The 21,940-nt window shown below is 36.7% G+C and overlaps 1 protein-coding gene across 1 annotated transcript in view; it reads right to left on the minus strand.

Annotated features, from left to right (window-relative positions):
• Window positions 1–6,060: 6,060 nt before the first annotated feature.
• Window positions 6,061–21,940, minus strand: part of CFH (complement factor H) — a 77,388-nt gene continuing 61,508 nt past the window's right edge. Inside the window, exons 15-22 of the mRNA XM_038586088.1 lie at window positions 21,576–21,749; window positions 16,492–16,674; window positions 15,814–16,023; window positions 13,884–14,060; window positions 12,580–12,756; window positions 11,181–11,354; window positions 6,935–7,117; window positions 6,061–6,476 (exon numbers count right to left, since the gene is read on the minus strand). Of these exons, the coding sequence (XP_038442016.1) occupies window positions 6,280–6,476; window positions 6,935–7,117; window positions 11,181–11,354; window positions 12,580–12,756; window positions 13,884–14,060; window positions 15,814–16,023; window positions 16,492–16,674; window positions 21,576–21,749 (1,475 nt within the window). The 3' untranslated portion in view covers window positions 6,061–6,279. The remainder of the gene's footprint in view (window positions 6,477–6,934; window positions 7,118–11,180; window positions 11,355–12,579; window positions 12,757–13,883; window positions 14,061–15,813; window positions 16,024–16,491; window positions 16,675–21,575; window positions 21,750–21,940) is intronic.

Below are 21,940 nucleotides of genomic sequence, written 5' to 3' on the forward strand. Positions count from 1 at the left end.
ACCGGGAGCCCAACTTGGGACTCAGGGGTGGAGCAGCTGCCTTGGGCTCGGGTTGTGATCCCGGGGTCCTGGAATTCTCACATTGAGCTTGCTTCTCCCTCTGCCTGGGTCTCTGCCTCTGTGTGTCTCTCAAGAGACCCATAAGCACATCAAATCTTTAAAGAAGAATGTGGTTTGCCTTCTCCCTAGCAATGTTGATCGGGGGAATAGGGCTAGCCGAGGACAAAGCACAGCTGGCATCCCACAAACGGACCCCACCCCCACCCCCGCCCCAGCCCAGGGTGGGAGACGTGTGACATTCTTAGGAAGTTTCTAATTGTCTCAATGTTAATGCCTTCCTCGAGGGGAAATCAATCTTTAACTTGACAACAGCAAGGCCTACCCTGTAGGTCCTCCTTAGCACAGGAACATCCTTTTGAAATCTCCCTTTTGCTTATTTCCCCCAACTCCTGGGTATATAATCAGCCACCCCTCAGAGGCCCGGGGCAGCAGCTCTTCCTGCCCACGGATCCTGTCCCCAAGGTTCAATAAAACACCATTTTGCACCAAAGCTGTCTCAAGAATTCTTTCTTGGTCATCTGCTCCAGACCTCCCCCATATTTCAAAACTTCATCAATGTGATCACTGGCCAACAGCTTATTCTTTCTGAAACACTTTCATCTCTGAAAGATGTGGATGTAACATGCATCTCATAGGGTTTCAATTAGAAACTATTTAGGTAAGGTATGAGATATGTTACATAGCACTTTGCAATTTTCCAGGAATAGATTTAAAATGCCTCCCACCGAGGTGAGAAATTGGGTTTCCCTGAGAGGGGCTGCTGTGCACACGTGGGGTCCTGGCCCTTATACTAAATTAAATTTTCCATATAAAAAGTCAAGGTCAGGATGTCCATTCACCAAGAAAAAAAAAATCCTAATTGTGTGACTGGATGACACAGTTACCCTGAAAAAAAATCCACATTAGCTGCCCAAAGATGAGGCCTTCCACGGTGTCTGCCCACCACCATCATAGAAGGGCTCCTCATCCCACTGGGGCCAGCCCCAGGTTGGGCTCCTCCGATACTTCTGACCCACTGGACCTTTATTCTGAAGCATCCCAGCCACAAGGCCAGTCAAAGGAGCCCAGGGGAGGACAAAGCCGCAGAGCTTTCTCCCTATGGGTCCCCAACCCAGCCACATTAGGGAGGGGTTGTGATGCCAGACTGTGCTGTTGACTAGGTAGATGGCTGAACAGCTACTGAGGCAGCCTCTGTCCAGGGAGCTGAGGAAGGCAGTTCAGGGGAATATTAGAAATAAATACTAAAAATAAATATGAAAGCAAAGTCCAGATAAATGTGTTAAGTAATCTTCCTTCGCTATTAAAAGAAAGATTAGGGCAGCCTCTGTGGCTCAGCAGTTTAGCGCCGCCTTCAGTCCAGGGTGTGATCCCTGCATGGAGCCTGCTTCTCCCTCTGCCTGTGTCTGTGCCTCTCTCTGTGTCTCTCATGAATAAATAAAATCTTTTTTTTTAAAGAAAGATTAATGAACACTGAAAGGATGTCAGAAACTAATACAAATATAACTTTATTAAATGAGGGAACAGATATGATGGAAGGAAGACTACTCTGCATACTTCTCATGTTACTTTGACTTTTAAAATAGGTAGATGTTTGGGGCATCTAGGTGGCTCAGTCAGTGAAGCATCTGACTATTGGTTTCAGCTCAAGTCATGATCTCATGGTTGTGATCTGGAGACCCACCCACATCAGTGTTCAAGCTCAGCTCAGGCGGCTGTAGTTTCTCACTCTTCCTCTCCCTCTGTCTCTCCCCCTTCTCTGTCTCTCTTTATCAAACAAATAAGCACAATCTTCTTAAAAATGTATTTTTCATATTTTAAAAAAAGTTTAGCTTAAAAGAGGAAGAAGTGAAATCTAAAATTGAAAAAAAAATGCTTGTTGGGCTGCCTGAGCCCAACCCAAAATAGCAGGACATCTCAAATTGGGTCAATGGCTGGTCTTCCCGCCAAAGCAGCCAAGACCACCACATCATCTCCAATAAATCGAATCCTAGACGGAACCGAAACTTTCCATCCAGGACTTTCCAGCCAGGGACCACCCCCCATCGTCTGGACCATCCCCAGCCCCAGCCAATCACCTAGGGACGTGCCTAATTGACAGGAGACCCACCCGGTCCAACTGGAACCAATAAGGCCTAAACCCTCCCCCCCCCCCCAAACCACAGGTGACTTCCCCAACTCGGGCCACCTCTCCCGGGAGCGCTCCCCTTTAAAGCACCCTCCAACCTACTGCCGGGCTCTGCTGTTTGTTTGTTTGTTTATTTTTTTATTTCTCTGCCGTTCATTTTGGAAAAAACCTAACAATGCTAATGCAAGTAAATGTAAAATTTTATTAATTTGGTAAGTGAGCCAGCGAGAGGTAAGGATTATTTCAAGTCATTTTTGAGTCCAACATCCTAAGGACAAAATAAATGCAAAGACATTTTTAACCTTTATTCAGTAGTTTACCTGCTGATAGTAATGTTTGCATTATGCTTTTAATATTATTTTTGTAAAGATTTTATTTATTTATTTATTTGACAGAGAGAGAGAGAGCACACAAGCCGGGGGAGATAAACAGAGGGAGAGGGCTCCACTGGGCAAGGAGCCCGACAGGGGTTGTATCCCAGGACCCTGTCTGGGATCATGACCTGAGCCGAAGGCAGACGCTTAAGCACAGGAGCCCCTAGTATTATTTTTAAAAATATTTAAATATAAGAATATATGAATAAAGAGAAATGACAAAAAATGTATTTAAAGGTTTCTTTTTGGGGATCCCTGGGTGGTTCAGTGGTTTGGTGCCTGCCTTTGGCCTAGGGCACAATCCTGGAGTCCCTGGATCGAGTCCTGCGTCGGGCTCCCGGTGCATGGAGCCTGCTTCTCCCGCTGCCTGTGTCTCTGCCTCTCTCTCTCTGTCTCTCATGAATAAATCAATCTTAAAAAAGTTTTATTTATTCATGAGAGACAGAGAGAGAGACAGGCAGAGACACAGGCAGAGGGGAAAAGCAGGCTCCTCGCAGGGAGCCTGACGTGGGACTTGATCAGGTCTACAGGATCATGCCCTGGGCTGAAGGTGGCTCTAAACCACTGAGCCACCCAGGCTGGCCATTTTAAAGTTTCTTAACCCTGTATTACTTATAACCCTGAATTGTAAGAACCAATAAGAGCAAATGAATTTTAAATTTCATTTCTATTTCAGATTTCTGACAAGCAAAAAATTGTAAGAACCAATAAGAGCAAATGAATTTTAAATTTCATTTCTATTTCAGATTTCTGACAAGATTTGAAGACATTTCAACAGTATTGAATGTTCCCATCTAGTACTAATAGCACAGTTTTTGTGTTCTAAACACTATTTCCCAATAAAAAGAATCAGACTTTTGGAAAGATGATTTGGGTGTTGGTCAGGGAAGTATACCGGTGAACCTGAACATTATACCTGAAGTATACCTGAACATTTTGTTGTGCTAAAAAGAAAAGAAACACTCAAAGACTCGTAGGTATAACAAAACAATCAGGAGCCAGTTTCAAGAGGCACTCACTAGTCAAATTTGGGATAATTTGAGCTTCAAAGAATAATGACTATAATTGTTTGTGACAAATTGAATAAGCAAGAATTCATGAATCCTTTCTGATAGAACATTAAAAAAAAAAAGATGGGCAGCCCCAGTGGCCCAGCGGTTGAGCACCGCCTTCAGCCCAGGGTGTGATCCTGGAGACCTGGGATTGAGTCCCAGGTTGGGCTCCCTGCATGGAGCCTGCTAATCCCTCTGCTTGTGTCTCTGCCTCTCTATCTTTCATTTTCTGTGTCTGTCATGAATAAATAAATAAAATCTTAAAAAATAATAAAAATAATACAAAAGAAAAAATCTTTAAAGTCATCACAGAAAGTCACTATCATCAAGTCCTACTCCAAAATTGGAAATTAAAGAGCAAAAATAAAGATTTACCAAATAGTTTTAGGTAAAGGATTTAAGAAATTGGACAATTAACACTTAATCTTTACACAAGAATGACAATAACTGCAGAAAAAGAATAAAATTCATCTTAAAAATCACTATTTTGCAGCCAACAATGAAAATGATTGCTTATAGAATATGTTGATTATAGGAGAAACAGTATGTATGTCAATATTAATAGCAAAGATAACTTGACAATTGTGACAATGTTCTTTTAAACATGAGAAAACTGGCTATCACTTGTGATTCAGATTTAAATAAATCAACTCTATTAGAAACAGCCAGGTTTCTCATTCTAAGAATGCAACTTGATTTGATGCAAAACGAAGTAACAAGTTATCACCTTAAAATATTTTTACTTTAATTTTATCTTTATTTTCACCTTAAAGTTTTCATATTTTTGTAGAATTTAAAAATGTTTACAGTCAGCTGAATTTAACTAATTATGCTGTTTGAAATGTATGCACGCAAAAATCATATTTCAGACTCTTGTGGCTGAATGTTTCCAAAACCCTCTATTGCAACAAACTCATGAAGATGTCATTAGGTTTGAAGATCGTTACCAAAGAGTTCCTCATAGCTCTCAACATGTATCATCCTACTTTTAATATATCTTTATTTTGTTTTATTTTTAAAAAGATGTATTTACATATTTAAGTAATCTCTATACTCAACATGGAGCTCAAATTCATGACCCTGAGGTCATGAGCACACTCCATTGACTGAGCCAGCCAGGCACCCCATCAAAATAACCACCTTTATTGTGGTTTAAAGGTGATAATACTAAAGATAGAAAAACTGGAAAAAACAGGTGACTTTTTATTTTATTTTTTATTCATTCATGAGAGACAAAGAGAGGCAGAGACACAGACAGAGGGAGAAGCAGGCTCCCCAGAGGGAGCCCTATGCAGACTCTATCTGGGGACCTGGGATCATGCCCCGAGTGGAAGGCAGACACTCAACCGCTGAGCCACCCAGTCTTCTCAATACAGGTGACTACTAAGGGCTTAAACACCAACTCTTACTTCTAGCACCTTTAAATTCAACTGTAGTTATTGTAAATATTTTATTGTATTTCCTGACAATTCTCGTTTTATTTTTATTTTTTTTTTTTAAAGATTTTATTTATTTATTCGTAGAGACACAGCTAGAGAGAGAGAGAGGCAGAGATACAGGCAGAGGGAGAAGCAGGCACCACGCAGGGAGCCCGATGCGGGACTCGATCCCAGGTCTCCAGGATCACGCCCTGGGCTGCAAGCGGCGCCAAACCGCTGCGCCACCAGGGCTGCCCCAATTCTCGTTTTATAAACAGTTATGCTTATACTGTTTATAGATTCTGTTTATAGATTCTATACTGTTTATAGATTCTATAAACATATGTTTATAGTGTTCAAAATATTGTGTGGGTGTTTATACTTGAAATCAGATTTTTTGTCCCGTTTCATGTTATGACAGTTATGCACCCAATTAGATTCTAATTTCTCTTTATGATATGTTTGAATTTTTATGTGTGCTATATAGCCATCTTGTAGAAAATCTTGCATTTATAATCATTTTTTGGGTATATGTATCTATTGACAGATAAGCAAAACTAAATAATAACTACTTATATCGTATTATTAATCTTTTTTTTTTTTTTTTTTTTTTTTTTTTTTAATTTTTATTTATCCATGATAGTCACAGAGAGAGAGAGAGGCAGAGACATAGGCAGAGGGAGAAGCAGGCTCCATGCACCGGGAGCCTGATGTGGGATTCGATCCCGGGTCTCCAGGATCGCGCCCTGGGCCAAAGGCAGGCGCCAAACCGCTGCGCCACCCAGGGATCCCCTTATATCGTATTATTAATAAGGTATGGCATAGTTAGGTTTTCACATGTTTTTGAAATGAAATTATCTTGAAAATGGTGAAAAGCATTTTCTCCCATTTCCTTTGAAATGGAGAGTCTCAGGCAGACTCAGAAGTTATGGAAGACGTTTTGAGAAAGTTAGAGGGAAAGATGGATAGAAGTAGACACTGGAGTGACCTAATCTCTTGCCATAGATATTTTATGAATAGGACACAAAGCATTTTGGCTTGCCAAGTTTTAATGAGGTGCTTTTAAGAAGTGATTTATTCATTCCTCTGATTATAATTACATCATCCACATCATATTTAATACAAATTCTGATTTATGAATATAAATGAGTTACACAATACTTGACAAAATAAACTGAGAATTGGACTGATAATAAAAATTCTCAGTAAATGTATATACTTTAATTATAAAACTGCATCTTAACCATAACCTATACACAAACAGGATATGTCATTTTCCCTTCATGACAGACTGCTCGGAATACTTGATTGTTTGTCTTTGAATGATATCCAGGGATACATTCAAACTCAACAGTATCCCTTGTTTGAGAATACAGTTTTGTCTCAGAAGACCATCGAAATCGTATGTTATTTCTTCTCATGATGTCTTCTGATACAACACAGGCATCTGAAGGTGAAAAAAAAGAATATAACATCGAGTAGTAAACAAATATTTTCCATAGAACTTTAGATTCTCAAGTAGAATCTTCTACACTGGCCCAGGGCTTTGTTTTTAAAATCTTTTCCAAACCCAATTCACTGAAAATCCATTGCATCGATTTAAATCATTTTAAATGATCAATGATGTAAAATGATGTACCACACTTAAGGTGTGATAATTTTATACTCAAAGATTCATAATGTCAATTATAATATGAAGAAATCCAGAGTCCTTTCAGTAAAGGATCTTTTGTTGCTTGAATAGGAGTTTTTTTCCAACTTTATTTCTTCACATATTAATGTTTGGTAGTCACGTATTCAACAAATGGTTGTTTGTTAATCAATGAACATTCTATTAATAACAGTAAGACATCTTACTCATTATACTGATTTTCCCAGGATCCATGAGAATATTAAAATATTTACCTAAGCATTTTGGTGGTTTTGTCCACTGTCCATTTCTGCATCTTACAATCCTGTTTCCCTGAAGTGCATACAAGGACTGGCATTTGTACTCTACTGTTGATTCTGGAGCATATGCTGATAATGGGAATGAAGTAATGTCTCCATTGTCAATAGGTGGAGGAGGCCCACATTTTCCTTTAGATTCTAAACAAAATATTTATTTGATTTATTGAAAGACTAAAGAAAAACAGGGTAAAATAAAGCAAATAAAAATATAGCACAATATGCAATATCAAGACTTGTGACTTCTGCTGACAGAAATGATTCACTGAAGACATTTTAATCACTTAAACTGAGAATCAAACTTTTAAGCCTTTCCTTTTATCCTACAGGAAAGCACACCACATAAAGCATTAACAAACTGTCTGCTTTACAGTATTAAGGTATTAAAAATATTTTTCCTATTGAATAAATGAAGGACAGATGGATAGTTAATATAAACAAACCTTCTTAATACATACAACATACTGCAGTGTCTATTGGATCTCTAGTCATTCTTTATTGATTTTCATTTTTATTGCAAAAGGATCATCAGGGCAGCCCAGGTGGCTCAGCAGTTTAGCACCACCTTCAGCCCAGGGTGTGATACTGGAGACCAGGGATCAAGTCCCACATCAGGTTCCCTGCATAGAGCCTGCTTCTCCCTCTGCCTGTGTCTCTGCCTCTCTCTCTCTCTCTCTCTCTCTCTCTCATGAATAAACAAATAAAATCTTTTAAAAAACCCAAAAAACCTTTCTGCTTATTCCTTCTACTAAGTGTCACTAAAAATCCTGAACATATTATGAAAACCAACATAAGAGATTATTCAAGGATTTCTTTCTTTTTTTCCTTAAAGACTTTATTCATTTATTCATGAGAGAGAGAGAGAAAGGCAGAGACACAAGCAGGCTCCATACAGGGAGCCAGACGTGGGACTTGATCCCGGGTCTCCAGAATCAGGCCCTGGGCTGAAGGCAGCACTAAACCACTGAGCCACACGGGCTGCCCCTATTCAAGGATTTCTACAGCAGTGAGTTGTTTGGGTTTTCATTTTGCCTTCTATGGAGCCTGGCCTGGGCACTGGAACCCAGAAATGATATCAAGTTCAGGCCAAAAAGAAAAAAGAAAAGTCCCAAGAGTTGCCTTCTCTCTTTAGCCAAAGGCTCAGGAAAGGAGTATTATAGCAAGACAGAAATATATATGTATTTTTTACAATACTTGAATTACTCCCAAAAATCATCATAGAAGAGAAACCTTGACCAACCCTCTTCCCATGTTGATCAGAGATCAACAGTGATCAATGGAGGCCAAGTGTGGCACCTAGACTTCTATCCACAGTCAGGGAACAAGATATCTCTCCACTTTCCATGGTGTCAGTGGAGGCCAAGTGGAAAGCCTGGACTTGCACTCTCTGCAATAATGGAGGCCTGATAAATAAGAGATTTCAATAAAATCCAGAGTCTAAAACGTAACACACCAAATGTCTAGAACACAATAAAAAATCACTCATCATACCGAGGACCAGGAAAATCTCAAGAGAAAGATAATCAACAGATCACAACACTGATATGAAACAGATATTGGAATTATTTGACTGAAAATCCAGTGGGAATTATAGAACCAAAAAATGTAGTAATGGAATTAAAAAAAAAAAACAAAAAACCTTTGCTAGATAGGCTCTATCATGGTTTACAGATGATGGAAGGATAAATCAACTTGAATAATATAGAATACAAATTACTCACTTTGAAAATAGACTGAAAACAAAACACAACAAAAAACTTCCAAAAAAAAAAAAAAAGGACTAAAATTTCCTAAATTGGCCACAAGGCATAAACATTCATATTGAAAAAGCCAAACAAGACAAACCCAAAGAAATTCATCCTGAGATACATTGTAATCAAACTGAGGAAAACTAAAGAAAATGAAAAAAATCTCAAAAGCAGCTACACAGAAATGAAGCAAACTTATAAGGGAAAACGGATTCAAGTGTCAGAGGGGCTCTCACCTCTGTAATCATCAAGCCAGAAAGAAAGAAGTGACAAGATTTTTCAAATACTAGAAGAAAAGAACTGTTACCCCTGAATGCTATATCCAGTGATACTATCCTTTAGGACTTAAGGGAGAAAAGAGGATATTCTGAGACAAAAGATATTTATCTCCAGCAGATCTTTAAAGAATTGTGAAAGGAGTTCTTCAAAAAGCAGGGAAAAGATAACAGAACAAGGACTGAGAGACTTCATGAAGGAAGAAAAGCAAAGGACTGAAAAAATAAGGGTAAATATAATAGACTCTCTTTTTCCTAATGAGTTCATTAGGTTTGATGTTTGCGCAACATTACATCATTTGATATGGTGCTCAATATATGTAGAAAAAATGCTTAAGACATTTATGTTTGAAATGTGGACAGGGTAAGGGCACCTGGATTGCTCAGTTGGTCAGATGAGCAGCCACTTTAGACTTCAGCTCAGGTCATGATCTCAGGGTTGGGACATCAAGCCCTCCCTGTATTGTCCCAATAGAGCCTCCTTTATTGGGCTCTAAGCTGGGCATGGAGGCTGCTTAAGATCCACCCCCCCACACACATCGTCCCCACCACTCCCCTCTCACTCTCTATTTCTCTCAAAAAATAAATATGTGAAAAATAAAATAAAATGTGGGGAGGGTAAATGGGCCTAAGTGGAAGTAAGGTTTCCTCATTTCACTTTAAGTGGTAAAATGTCAAAACCAGGGGGTGTAACAAGCTACATATGTGCATCCTAATACCTTGAGCAACCACAGATAAAGCTACAAAGAGATATGCTCTGAAACAACATAAACATGTCAAAATAAAATTATTTTTAAATGTTCCAAAAATCCACAAGGATGGCAAAGAAAGAAATGTGAGTGAGAAATAAAGACGTCTATTCAAGACAAATAATAAAATGGCAGACACAACCCCTAATCTATCAATAATCACATTAAGTGTAAATGGTTTAAATACTTCAGTTAAAAGGCTGAAAATGGCAAAGTGGACACATAAACAAGAGCTAAACCTATGGCAACTAAAAGAAACTCACTTCAAACATGAAAATATAGGTGGGCTCAAAGTAAAAGATTGGAAAATTATATATGCCAAGCAAAAGTTGATTTGAAAAACAAGTGGCGGGCAGCCCCGATGGTGCAGTGGTCTAGCGCTGCTTGCAGCCCGGGGTGTGATCCTGGGGACCCGGGATCGAGTCCCACATCGGGCTTCCTGCATGGAGCCTGCTTCTCCCTCTGCCTGTCTCTCTCTCTCTCTGAATAAATAAAGTTAAAAAAAAAAAAAAAGAAAAACAAGTGGCTATAATATCTCCTTTGTTGGATCCTCTTATTTCTTAAACTCTTAAATACTGGAGTGTGCTATGACCAAGTTCTCAGACTTTTTTTTATTATCTACACTAACTCCCTTGTTGAGTTTCCTTGTTGAACTCAGCTGGTAACCCACCATTATATAATCCACATGCTGAAGAAGCCCAAATTTACATAACATTCTATGATCATGCCCCAGGTACTCACTGTGTGTCTCAAAGTGAAATTTCATAGGACTGTCAAATGTCCTCAGCGTATCATTTTTAAAAACAGATTTATTTATTTATTTTAGAGAAGGAAGGGGAGGAGCAGAGGAAGAGGGACAAGTAGATTCCTAACTGAGCATGGAGCCTGTCATGGGGCTCCATGCCACAACCCTAAGATCATGACCTGAGGCAAAATCAAGAGTTGGATGCTCAACCCAGGTCCCCCTCTTAGCATTTTAATACATTGAAATAATTGAGTGTCATAATGCTTAAGATAGAGAATTTTCTGGTTGCCTAGGTGGCTCAGGTGGTTGAGCGACAAACTCTGGATTTTGGCTCAGGTCATGACCTCAGGGTCATGGGATTGAGTCCCACGTCAGGTTCTGCCCTTAGCATGGAATCTGCTAAAGATTCTCTCTCCCTCTCTCTACCCCCCTACCCCCTACTGCTCATACTCACACTCACTCTCTCTTCAAAAAAAAAGAGAGAGAGAGAGAGAGAATTTTCCATGATTCCAACTTCCCTAATCTGGCTAAATCTTTCGTAAAATAAATATATAATATCACTTATGTAGTCCACAAAAAGAAAAGATTGGATTTTAAGCACGATCGTTTTATTTGAGATAAAAAAATGATGCCATTATTAGTCCTTAATATATTCTTTAAAATTTAAGGAGAAATAAGATACTTTACCTCCACATTGAGGTGGGTTTGTCCAGGTCCCATTTAAACATGTCACTTCTGCTTCTCCAAACAGGTCAAAAGGTTTGATGCATTCATAATGAACACTCCAACCAGGTAGATACCTAGACCTCTCGTTTAGTACAATAGCATTTTTCACTTTGGGTGGACTCTCGCAGGACATATCTTAATGGGAAGAAAAAAAAGAAGCATCTCTAATTTAATGATCATTTTGAGTAGCAAATCAACAATGGGATTCCAAATATATCTCAAGGGGAATTTAAGATCAACAGTTAATCTATTATGAAAGAGTGCCAATTTTAAGAAGTTTACATATAAGATTGAAGAAAAGATAAAACAATATCCTCTGATAAGATTTAAGCTTCTATGAAAAGGAGAGTTTTTCTGGACATTTCCCATTTTTAGTAAAATCAATATTATAAATTATATAAATTCAGAATGAAAATCATGGGACACCTGGGTAGCTCAGAGGTTGAGGATCTGCCTTTGGCTCAGGGAGTGATCCTGGAGTTCCAGGATTGAGTCTCACATCAGGCTCCCTACACGGAACCTGCTTCTCCCTCTACCTATGTCTCTGCTTCTTTCTCTCTGTGTCTCTCATAAATAAATAAATAAATAAATAAAACCTTTAAAAAGAGAAAATCCTAATAATAAGATTATTTGATATCAGATTTTGTCTTGTAATCATCGTGTTTATGAATATAATTTTAGGCCCTTAGAAAAATAAACATAGTAGGCACTTCCTTAGATAACAAATGAAGAATTAACACACTTTGAAGAATGCCATAGTTGGAAGAGGATGATTAACTGAGGATCCAAACAGATGATGTGGAAAAATAACAGAAATATAAATGTACAGTTTATAAAAACACTCTTTAATGATTTTTTTTTTTTTTTTTTGCAAATGCTTAAGGACATTTCAATGAGTAATTTATAACTAACCAGTGAGGTTCAGGAGGATATTAAGTATAATAGGCTATAGCTATGGTTCCTAAACTGGAGTACATATCAAATCTCTTGGGAATTGTTAAGACCTTTTCAGGGTTGCATCCCCAGAGTTTTTGACTCAACAGGTCTGAGTGAGCTTGTAAATTTACATTTGCATTTCTAACAATTTCCCAGAAGACACTAATGCTGCTATTCCAGAGATCTCAATTTGAGAACCACTGGGCTAGGCTAGAACCACTAGGCAAAAAAAAAAAAAAGAAAAAAAAAAAAAAAAGATGAACCACTGAGTACACAATTTTATCCCTTTATGTTAAAGCATAAACCTTCTTTGACCTGGCCTAAAAAAATAATCTATGTCTGTTTTTTTAAATGGTGTTAGTGGGAATTCTATATTATATTACTTAAGACATTTTGATAAATAGATTCTAAAATATTAAAATACCTTTGCATACTGGACTTCCTATCCATTGGCCATTAAGACACTGTACAAAATTGGGTCCATCCATATGGTAATATGTTGGACATCTATAAGTCACTTTTTCTTCTGACCTATATAATACTTTCTTCGGGCCTATGGGTATGGCATTACCAAAGCTGGGTAAGTTAAAACAGTCTGTTTCTGAAAGAAAAAGAACACGTACTTGTTCAGTGAATCTTTTAAAATACATAATGACCAATAACTATAATGTAGGATGATAAGTACACATCAAACCAATGAGCATTGTACACAATTTTTCTTATTAGTTGAAAAAGAAATGTGTTAGAAGTCTTTTGAGTGAATTACATTGAATAGTACTATGCTTATCAAAAGTAAAACATGGGGAAAAAAAAGTAAAACATGGGGGTGATGATATGGAAACCCTATAAAGCTATGGATACATGTAAGTCTTGATATCATATTTCTTCCACTCAAATTCTTTTTTTGCCCACACAAGCCACCTACATTATGTATGTATTTGTATTTTCTGCTTCTGTCAAAATCTGTTACTTTTAATTATGTCAAATATCTTAGAAAACTATATATTTATAAGGGGATAACTGATAAACTAACAATAAATTGAATAATGATTGATTAGCAAGGAGCAGCTGTGATACAAGAACAGAGATGAGGGAGATCCCTGGGTGGCTCAGCAGTTTAGCGCCTGCCATTGGCTCAGGGCGTGATCCTGGAGTCTGGGATCGAGTCCCACATCAGGCTCCCTACATGGAGCCTGCTTCTCCCTCTGCCTGTGTCTCTGCTAGTCTCTGTCTCTGTCTCTCTTTGTCTCTCATGAATAAATAAATAAATAAAATCTTTAAAAAAAAAAAAAAGAACAGAGATGAGAAGTCTGAGGATTCCTATCAGAGAATGTCAAATGTGCACACGAAGTGAAATGAAAGTGAAGTAATTTAGGCTCATGCAGTCACACTTTTATTACTACTAGGATTATTCATTCTCTACCAAAATCTACAACTTCCCAGAGATACCTTGTTAAATTCTAGAATTACTGCCTAGTTTCATATTTGTACCACTGATGTCTGAATTAAGAATTGGGGTGCCTGGGTGGCTCAGTGGTTGAGCGTCTGCCTTTAACTCAGCTCGTGATCCCAGGGTCTCGGGATTGAGTCCCACATTGGGCTCCTACAGAGAGCCTGCTTCTCCCTCTGCCTGTGTCTCTGCCTCTCTCTCTGTCTCTAATGAATAAATAAATAAAATCTTAAAAAAAAATAGTTATCAACCTTAGAGTAAAATTAAATACACTATACTTATGCATTTTGGTGGATTAGACCATTTTCCTCCTAAACATTTTACAGATGCAGGTCCATCAATTGCAAAACCATCATCACATTTATACATTACTTCTTCTCCATATTGGTAACTGTCTGATTGTTGAATTAGAATACCATGTGTAACCATATATGCTGGTGGTGCACACGGAAGCCCTGAAAAAAAAAGAAAGAATAATTCCATGTTTCATTAATTTTGAAATTTAATTTTATGTACTGGTTGCCGTATTTGGCAGTATTATTTGAAAAGAAATGATAACACAAGAGTTACAATCATAACACAGAGAAGGTGCACAAATGGTTCCTAAAGCTACCACTCTGATGTGTGTCCAGCTGGAAACCTGAGCAAGAACTTGAAACCAAAAATATTCATATATTATCAGCTGTCATCATATCTTTCTATCATATTCTTTCTAGATATGTCTCCTAAGGCAAGGAAAACAAAAGCAAAAATAAACTATTGGGACTATATCAAAATAAAAAGCTTCTGCACAGTGAAGGAAAAATAAACAAAATGAAAAGGCAACCTACAGAATAGGAGAAGCTATTTGCAAATGGCATATCTGATAAAGGGTTAGTATCCAAAATATAGAAAGAACTTATAAAACTCAACACCTGAAAAATGAATAATCCAATTAAAAATGGAAGAAGATATGAATAGACAATTTTCCAAAGAAGATATACAGATAGCCAACAGATACATGAAAAGATGTTCAACATCACTCATCATTAGGGAAATACTAAGCAAAACCACAATGAGATACCACCTTATACCTGTCAGAATGGCAAACAAAACAAAACAAAACAAACAAACAAAAATTCAAACCAAATCAAACCAAAACAAACCGTGAGAAACAACAGGTACTGGTGAGGATACAGAGAAAGGGAAACCTTTTTGCACTGCTGGTGGGAATGCAAGCTGGTGCAGTCACTCTGGAAAACAGTATGGAAGTTCCTCAAAAAGTTAAAAATAGAACTACCCTATGATCCAGCAATTGCACTTCTAGGTATTGACTCAGGGCATACAAAAATACTAATTCAAAGGAATACGTGTACCCTGATGTTTATAGTAGTAGCATTATTTACAATAGCCAAGATATGAATGGAGCCCAAGTGTCCATTGATAAGCGAATAGATAAAGAAAGGATAGCACACACACACACACACACACACACATACACACACACACAAATGGAATATTACTCAGCCATAAAAAGAATGAAATCGTGCCAACTGCAATGACATGGATGGAGCTGGAGAGTATAATGTTAAGTGAAATAAATCAGAGAAAGACAAATACCACATGATTTCACTAAACTAATATTATTACACTGTGTTAAATAGCTGGAATTTAAATGTAAACTTAAAAATTTTTTTGAATTAAAAGAATAAAAATAAAAATGTCAATATATTTATGAAAGAGACTATCAGTGCTTCTCAAACCAATATAGTGAATAATAAAAAGAAGAGCATTTAGAATTAATCATCTGAAGATAGGTACCATGTATTGTAAAAGTCAGGAAGCACATTATAGGAAAAACAAAAAAAATGTTTTAAACTGATGGCAAAGTAACAGTACAACTTATATAAATAGGTAGGGATATGGATAGGCATACATATATGAATAGGTTTAGTTGCACTACACACCTAGTTTTAATTAAACAATTGCCAGAATTAAAAGTGATTCTATAACAAATCAATCAAATTAACAAAAATGGGATAGGCTTGATTATGCAAACATTGTTTGGTAAAGTACATAAATATATAAATGATTTTATAGATTTAGATATACATGATTTTATATATTTAGAAACCTAAAGGATTCTTTCTCCGAGGTTTGATGACAGTTCTGTTTAATGGATTGTATTGAAAATTGAGGATAGAATTTTAGTTTGCATACTGTCCTCACCTACACACCGAGGTAAAGAACTCCATTTTCCCATCTGGCAAGTTATCTCATCCTTTTCAGATACCCTGAAACCATCCTCACAAGTGTAATTTAATTTGCTGCCATGTGGGTAGGATTTAGGTTTTGATGTTTCTTCTATTTCTTCTGAAAATATAGATGATTTAATGGTTCCATGTTCTATAGGAGATGGTTGAGGACATGGGATTTTTTCTGTATAAAAACCAAAGATCAAAGAGTCAAACATGGATATTATGTTTAAACTGAAAAATGCAATGAAATTTGTCATTTGAAATTTAAAAATAAGGACAATTTAAACGAATTAAATTACAAAAACTGAAAAGCATTTGAAACTTTCAAGCATATATATCTCCATACAATCTACGCTATTCTCCATTTGTTCACTATGCACCTTCATTCTTGTCCTGTTCATCACGAGAAGTAAAACAGGTATAAACAAATTTTCTATAGTTGTCTGCACAGTAACCCAAAGTTTTTGCCTGTTCATTTCACAGTAGAAGTGAAAGAATGCTGATTGATTTATATACTTAGTTTGTGATTTACTGTTCAGGTTTAAGTGAAATAGATACAGAGATCTTCATCTTGTTCATTAACACAAAGCCCAAGGAAGAATTAATCTCCTTTGAAAGAAGGTTATAAAGCAAGTTATGCACTACTGACCAATACAGCGTGGTACTGACTGCCATCTTCCATCTTTACACACAATTTCTTCTGCATCCTGAATTATGTAATCGTCTTGACAGACAACAGATACTTTTTCTCCATCCTTAAAATTCACTGTCGTTATCACGTTCTGAGCATTGGGAATCTGAGGTGGAGGGGGGCATGACTGCTTTTCAACTTCTAAAAATATTAAAATTAGATTTCTTGATTAAACATCAAAAGTAAAAACTACTTAAAAGATAATTAAACAGAAAACTCAATAATAATGTATTATTAATGACCAAATAATAACGTTATGTTCTATGTTTAAATGTGTTATACTCTTCAGCTTTTAGAGCACTTTAATATAACACGTGGCTTATATTCTCACCATATTACTTGTAGTATCTTTATTCTTTCTGTGATAAAACTTGCAAAATTTATGTAAAACCTATTTTAATTATTTCTAAACATTAGGATGTTCTAACTGAATTGTCCACTCAGTAAAAGGCACTAAATAAATACAGATATCAGAATCTTTTTAACAGATATCCTTAATCAAATATATTGTGATTGGATTAAAATCCTTACAAGATGTGGAATGGAAGCTAATTAGCCGGAGGAAGAACTGCTTGTAGTTAATGATCAAATTATTTGATACAGATTCTTGGCGAAGATAAGAATTAGATATGGTCACTAATGATTTATAGTGTGTTGTTTAAAGTTAGTTCAAAATTCCCTGGAGGTACTGTTTACTAGTTTGCCAACACTATTAAGAGGTATAGAAGGTAAAGAAATACACCCTGTGTGACGGATTAGACAGCCCAGCTTCAGTTGCGTGACCAACAAGGTATATAAAATTTCTCTGTAAATTCATGTTTGATCTCCCAGGGAGCTGAGATACTGTACAGCGTTGTGGCAGGTCATAATCTGAAAACAGAGCATGTCTTTTTCAATGAGGGAAGACTCTGGATAGCTGGCTATACCTGGAGGCTTTGGGACTTCTCTATGAGTCCTTGATTTTGCTTTCTCCTGCCATGTGTTTATTTCATTAAAGGTCTTATGTGAGTTGTACACTGGGAAGTCTTATAAGTTATTTCAGTTACCCAAGATTTTGTACTCAATTCAGAGAAATATTTGACTGAATACACTTCATTCATGTTTACTAATATTTTCGATTTCTGTCTCATATTTTCTAAGCGTAGAAGTATTTTATATTTAACCAAAAATTTTTTCTTATTTCTGTTTTAAATATTTTGGCGTGTTTTTTTCAATGATTTAGTTTCTTCTATATCTGATATTTAATCGTTTTTGTCCTAATAATGTTAATTTGTCCTTCCTCTGATACATTTTGCCAGATGTTGGTCTAGCAATTAAATTTCCCTAAAGATAGAATTACTATTCTGCGAATCGTCTGTTTATCCTTTTATAAAAAGTTTATTTGTATTTTATTATTATTATTTTAAGATTTATTAACTTATTCATGAGAGACACAGACTAAGAGAGAGAGGCAGAGACACAGGCAGAGGGAAAAGCAGGCTCCTCCCAGGGAGCCGGATGCAGGACTTGATCCCTGATCCGGGATCACGACCTGAGCCAAAGGCAGGTGCCCAACAGCTGAGCCACCCAGATGTCCCTGTATTTTATTTTTATATTTTAAAAATGATTTGGTATTTTTTTGCAGCTCTTTTTATAGCAATCATACCAACAACAACAACAAAAAAAGCTGTAAAAGAATAAATTTATTCAGGAAAAATATTTGGAAATTAAGCAACAAAATCTAAATAACTGACCCATCAAAGAAGAAATCGCAGGGAATATTAGAAAACATTCAACATAGAATTAAATGAAAATGAGATGTATATACAAATTTTGAGGCTGCTATAAAGTGATACTTAGAAGGAAAAATGGAATTTATCTTTAAAAAGTAGGATGGCCTGACGGCTGGGTGGCTTAGTGGTTAAACGTCTGCCTTTGGCTCAGGGCATGATCCTGGAGTCCTGGGATTAAGTCCCACATAAGGCTCCCCACATGGAGCCTGCTTTTCCCTCTGCCTATGTCTCTGTCTCTCTCTATGTGTCTTTCATGAATAAACAAATAAAATCTTAAAAAAAATAAGTAGGATGGTTTAAATCAATGTTTTAATTTCCTACCTTAAGAAATGAAAAAATAAAATTAAAATCAATGTAATTAGAGTGCACAAACTAGTTAAGTCACCAGAAAAGAGAAAATTGAGAAAGACAAACAGAAAAAAAGAAACAGAAAAAATAATGAATGTTAATAAGGCTATAAAAATTAGAAGAGAGTAAATGGAGAAAATTAAGTATTAAAATTGGTTATTTGGAAATATTAATAAAACTGAAGAAAAAATACAGTAAGAATAATTAAGATGAAAGGAGAAATAAGTATCAATGTCAAGAATGAAAGAAGTAATACCAACAAAGAAACTATATAATTAAAAGGAAAATAGAATATTAACTGACTGTTAGAAACAATTATATATACCAATCAATTTCATAAATTAGACAAAATAGAGCTGTTTCTTGAAAAATACAACTTCCCTGCATTGACAAAAGACAATAAGAAAATCTGAATATTTCACTACTTATTAAAGAAATTGAATTCTTCACCGAGAAAAATTTTCAGGGATGCCTGGGTGGCTCAGCAGTTGAGCATCTGCCTTTGGCCCAGGGTGTGATCCCGGAGTCGCAGGACCAAGTCCCACATCAGGCTTCCTGCATAGGAGCCTGCTTCTCCCTCTGCTGTGTCTCTGCCTCTCTCTCTCTCTGTCTTTCATGAATAAATAAATGAAATATTTAAAAAATAGAAAAATTTCCAAAAAAAGCAAATTATATGTCAGGTGACTTTGTGAGTAAAGTCTATCAGTCATTTGCGGTAAAAATAATAAAATGATATGTGTAATATATAATATTGTGTAATGTGTGTAATAATAATATTATACATATACTTTCAGAAAACAGAGAAATAGAGAGCAGTCCTCAATTCGTTTTATGAGGCCACGATAGGGATCCCTGGGTGGCGCAGCGGTTTGGCGCCTGCCTTTGGCCCAGGGCGCGATCCTGGGGACCCGGGATCGAATCCCACATCGGGCTCCCGGTGCATGGAGCCTGCTTCTCCCTCGGCCTGTGTCTCTGCCTCTCTCTCTCTCTCTGTGACTATCATAAATAAATAAAAATTGAAAAAAAAATATTATGAGGCCACGATAATCTTAAAACCTGGGAGAGGCATTAAAAGAAAAATTAACTACAGATTAATATTCCCCATGAATATAGATGCAAAACTCCTTAAAAATAGATCAGCAAATCGAGTACATGAAAATATAGGAAGAATAACAGGTCACCATCTCGTAGGGTTAACTTCAGGAAGGAGAGATTTGTTCAACATTCAAAAATGTATATATATAATTCACTGTATGAACGGAGTTAAGAAAGTCATATTATCATACCAAGAGATAAACAAAAACCATCTAAAAACATTCAACATTGGTTGATCATAAAATTTCTCACTCAGTTAAGTAAGAATAGAAGGAAATCTCCTTATGCTAAAAAAAGGCATCTACAAAAATCCTAAATTGACATTATACTTGTGACATTATACTTATATAATGTTGAATACCCTCCTCCCAGTGATCAGGAATAAGACAAAGAAGTATGTTCTCATCATTTTCTTTCAACAGTTTACCAGAGGTCCTAGTCAGTGATAAAAAAAAAAAAAATTAAAAAAATTAAAATGGACTGGCAAAAATAAAATCTTGTATTTTTAGCGATATTAATTGCTTACAGAAAATTGCAACAGATCTACAAAACAATACCTGAAATGAATAAGGCAACTTAGTATAGTGTCAGAGTATAAAATCAATATGCACAAATCGAATGTGATGACAAAGGCAAAGGAAAATCCTGACCCCATCTCCACTCATAAGACACCTCGAATCTACAGCTATATAGAGAACAATTTCCTCTGAAAAAGACCCGAAAAGGAGCTGAATGGCTCCTTCACAACAAACAATAAGTACTGCCCCGGAGTGCCCAGACAGCTGACTGAAACACACTCCAAGTCTTTCTCGGAAACAGGACTATTTACTTGTCCTAAAACTTTAGCTTGAGGGGCAGACTTCAGATTTGCCACACATCTGGAGGCTACAGAGGTGTTTTCAGGGAACATGGACCAGGGGGATGTCATCTTTGTGCTCTCTTCAGCCTCAGAGAAAACCAAAACACTAATTCTTTTTTTTTTTTTTTTAGGATTTTATTTATTTATTCATGAAAGACAGAGAGAGAGGCAGAGACACAGGCAGAGAGAGAAGCAGGTTCCCTGCAGGGAGCCTGATGTGGGACTTCATCCCCCATCGCCCTATTTGGGCATCCCCTAAAATGCTAATTCTTTTTTTTTTTTTTAGAGGCATCACATTTAACTTTATTATTTTTTATAATAAATTTATTTCTTATTGGTGTTCAATTTGCCAACATACAGAATAACACCCAGTGCTCATCCTGTCAAGTGACCCCCTCAGTGCCCGTCACCCATTCATCCCCACCCCCCGCCCTCCTCCCCTTCCACCACCCCTAGTTCGTTTCCCAAAGTTAGGAGTCTTTATGTTCTGTCTCCCTTTCTGATATTAAAGATACCTGACCAGATATTAATTCAATGCCACCAAGTTTCTGGGTGGTGTGTTTCATAGCTGACTAATACATGGATGCAATTAATAGTTAGAAATTATGTTTTGGAGCAGAAATTATGTTTTGGAGAGGGCTCAGCAGTTTAGCGCTGCCTTCGGCCCAGGGTATGATCCTGGAGACCTGGGATTGAGTCCCATGTCGGGCTCCCTGCATGGAGCCTGCTTCTCCCTCTGCCCTGTGTCTCTCCCTCTCTCTGTGGGTCTCTCATGAATGAATAAATAAAATCTTAAAAAAAAAAAAAAAGAAATTATGTTTTGGTTAGTTTCTAAATTACCTTCCAGCTTGAAAATTATGTGTAGTAATAAATAGGTAAAATTTTTTAAAAAGATGCAAAGATACTACTTTTACAAGTTAGGAAAGAAATAGAATACGTTTTTGAAAATATTATAAATAAGAGCTTACCTATGCAGGTTAGTTCAGGATCCCATTGTCCATTTATGCACGTTGAGTTCTTCTGCTTTAATGTTCTTCTGCATTTATAACTTATGTTGTCATTATGATCAAATATAATGTTATCTAATGGATTTGCCTCATATTTAGTCAGTCTGTATGTACACTTCTTAAGTTCATCTGTTGCTATAAAATGAAAATATTCCCTTGAAAATACTAATTATAAGAATCAAAGAAACTACTATAAATATAGCTTAGAGTCAATAGTATAATAAAATTAGAATTTGTGCCCATAAACCTCACCAATTTATTTCTGATCCTATTGCATGAGATGGGCTCTTATGTGTGAACACAAGTCTTGTGTCCAGTCTTTGAAA

The sequence above is a fragment of the Canis lupus genome, chromosome 38 (genome assembly GCF_011100685.1).
Source record: "Canis lupus familiaris isolate Mischka breed German Shepherd chromosome 38, alternate assembly UU_Cfam_GSD_1.0, whole genome shotgun sequence".
NCBI lineage: Eukaryota > Metazoa > Chordata > Mammalia > Carnivora > Canidae > Canis > Canis lupus.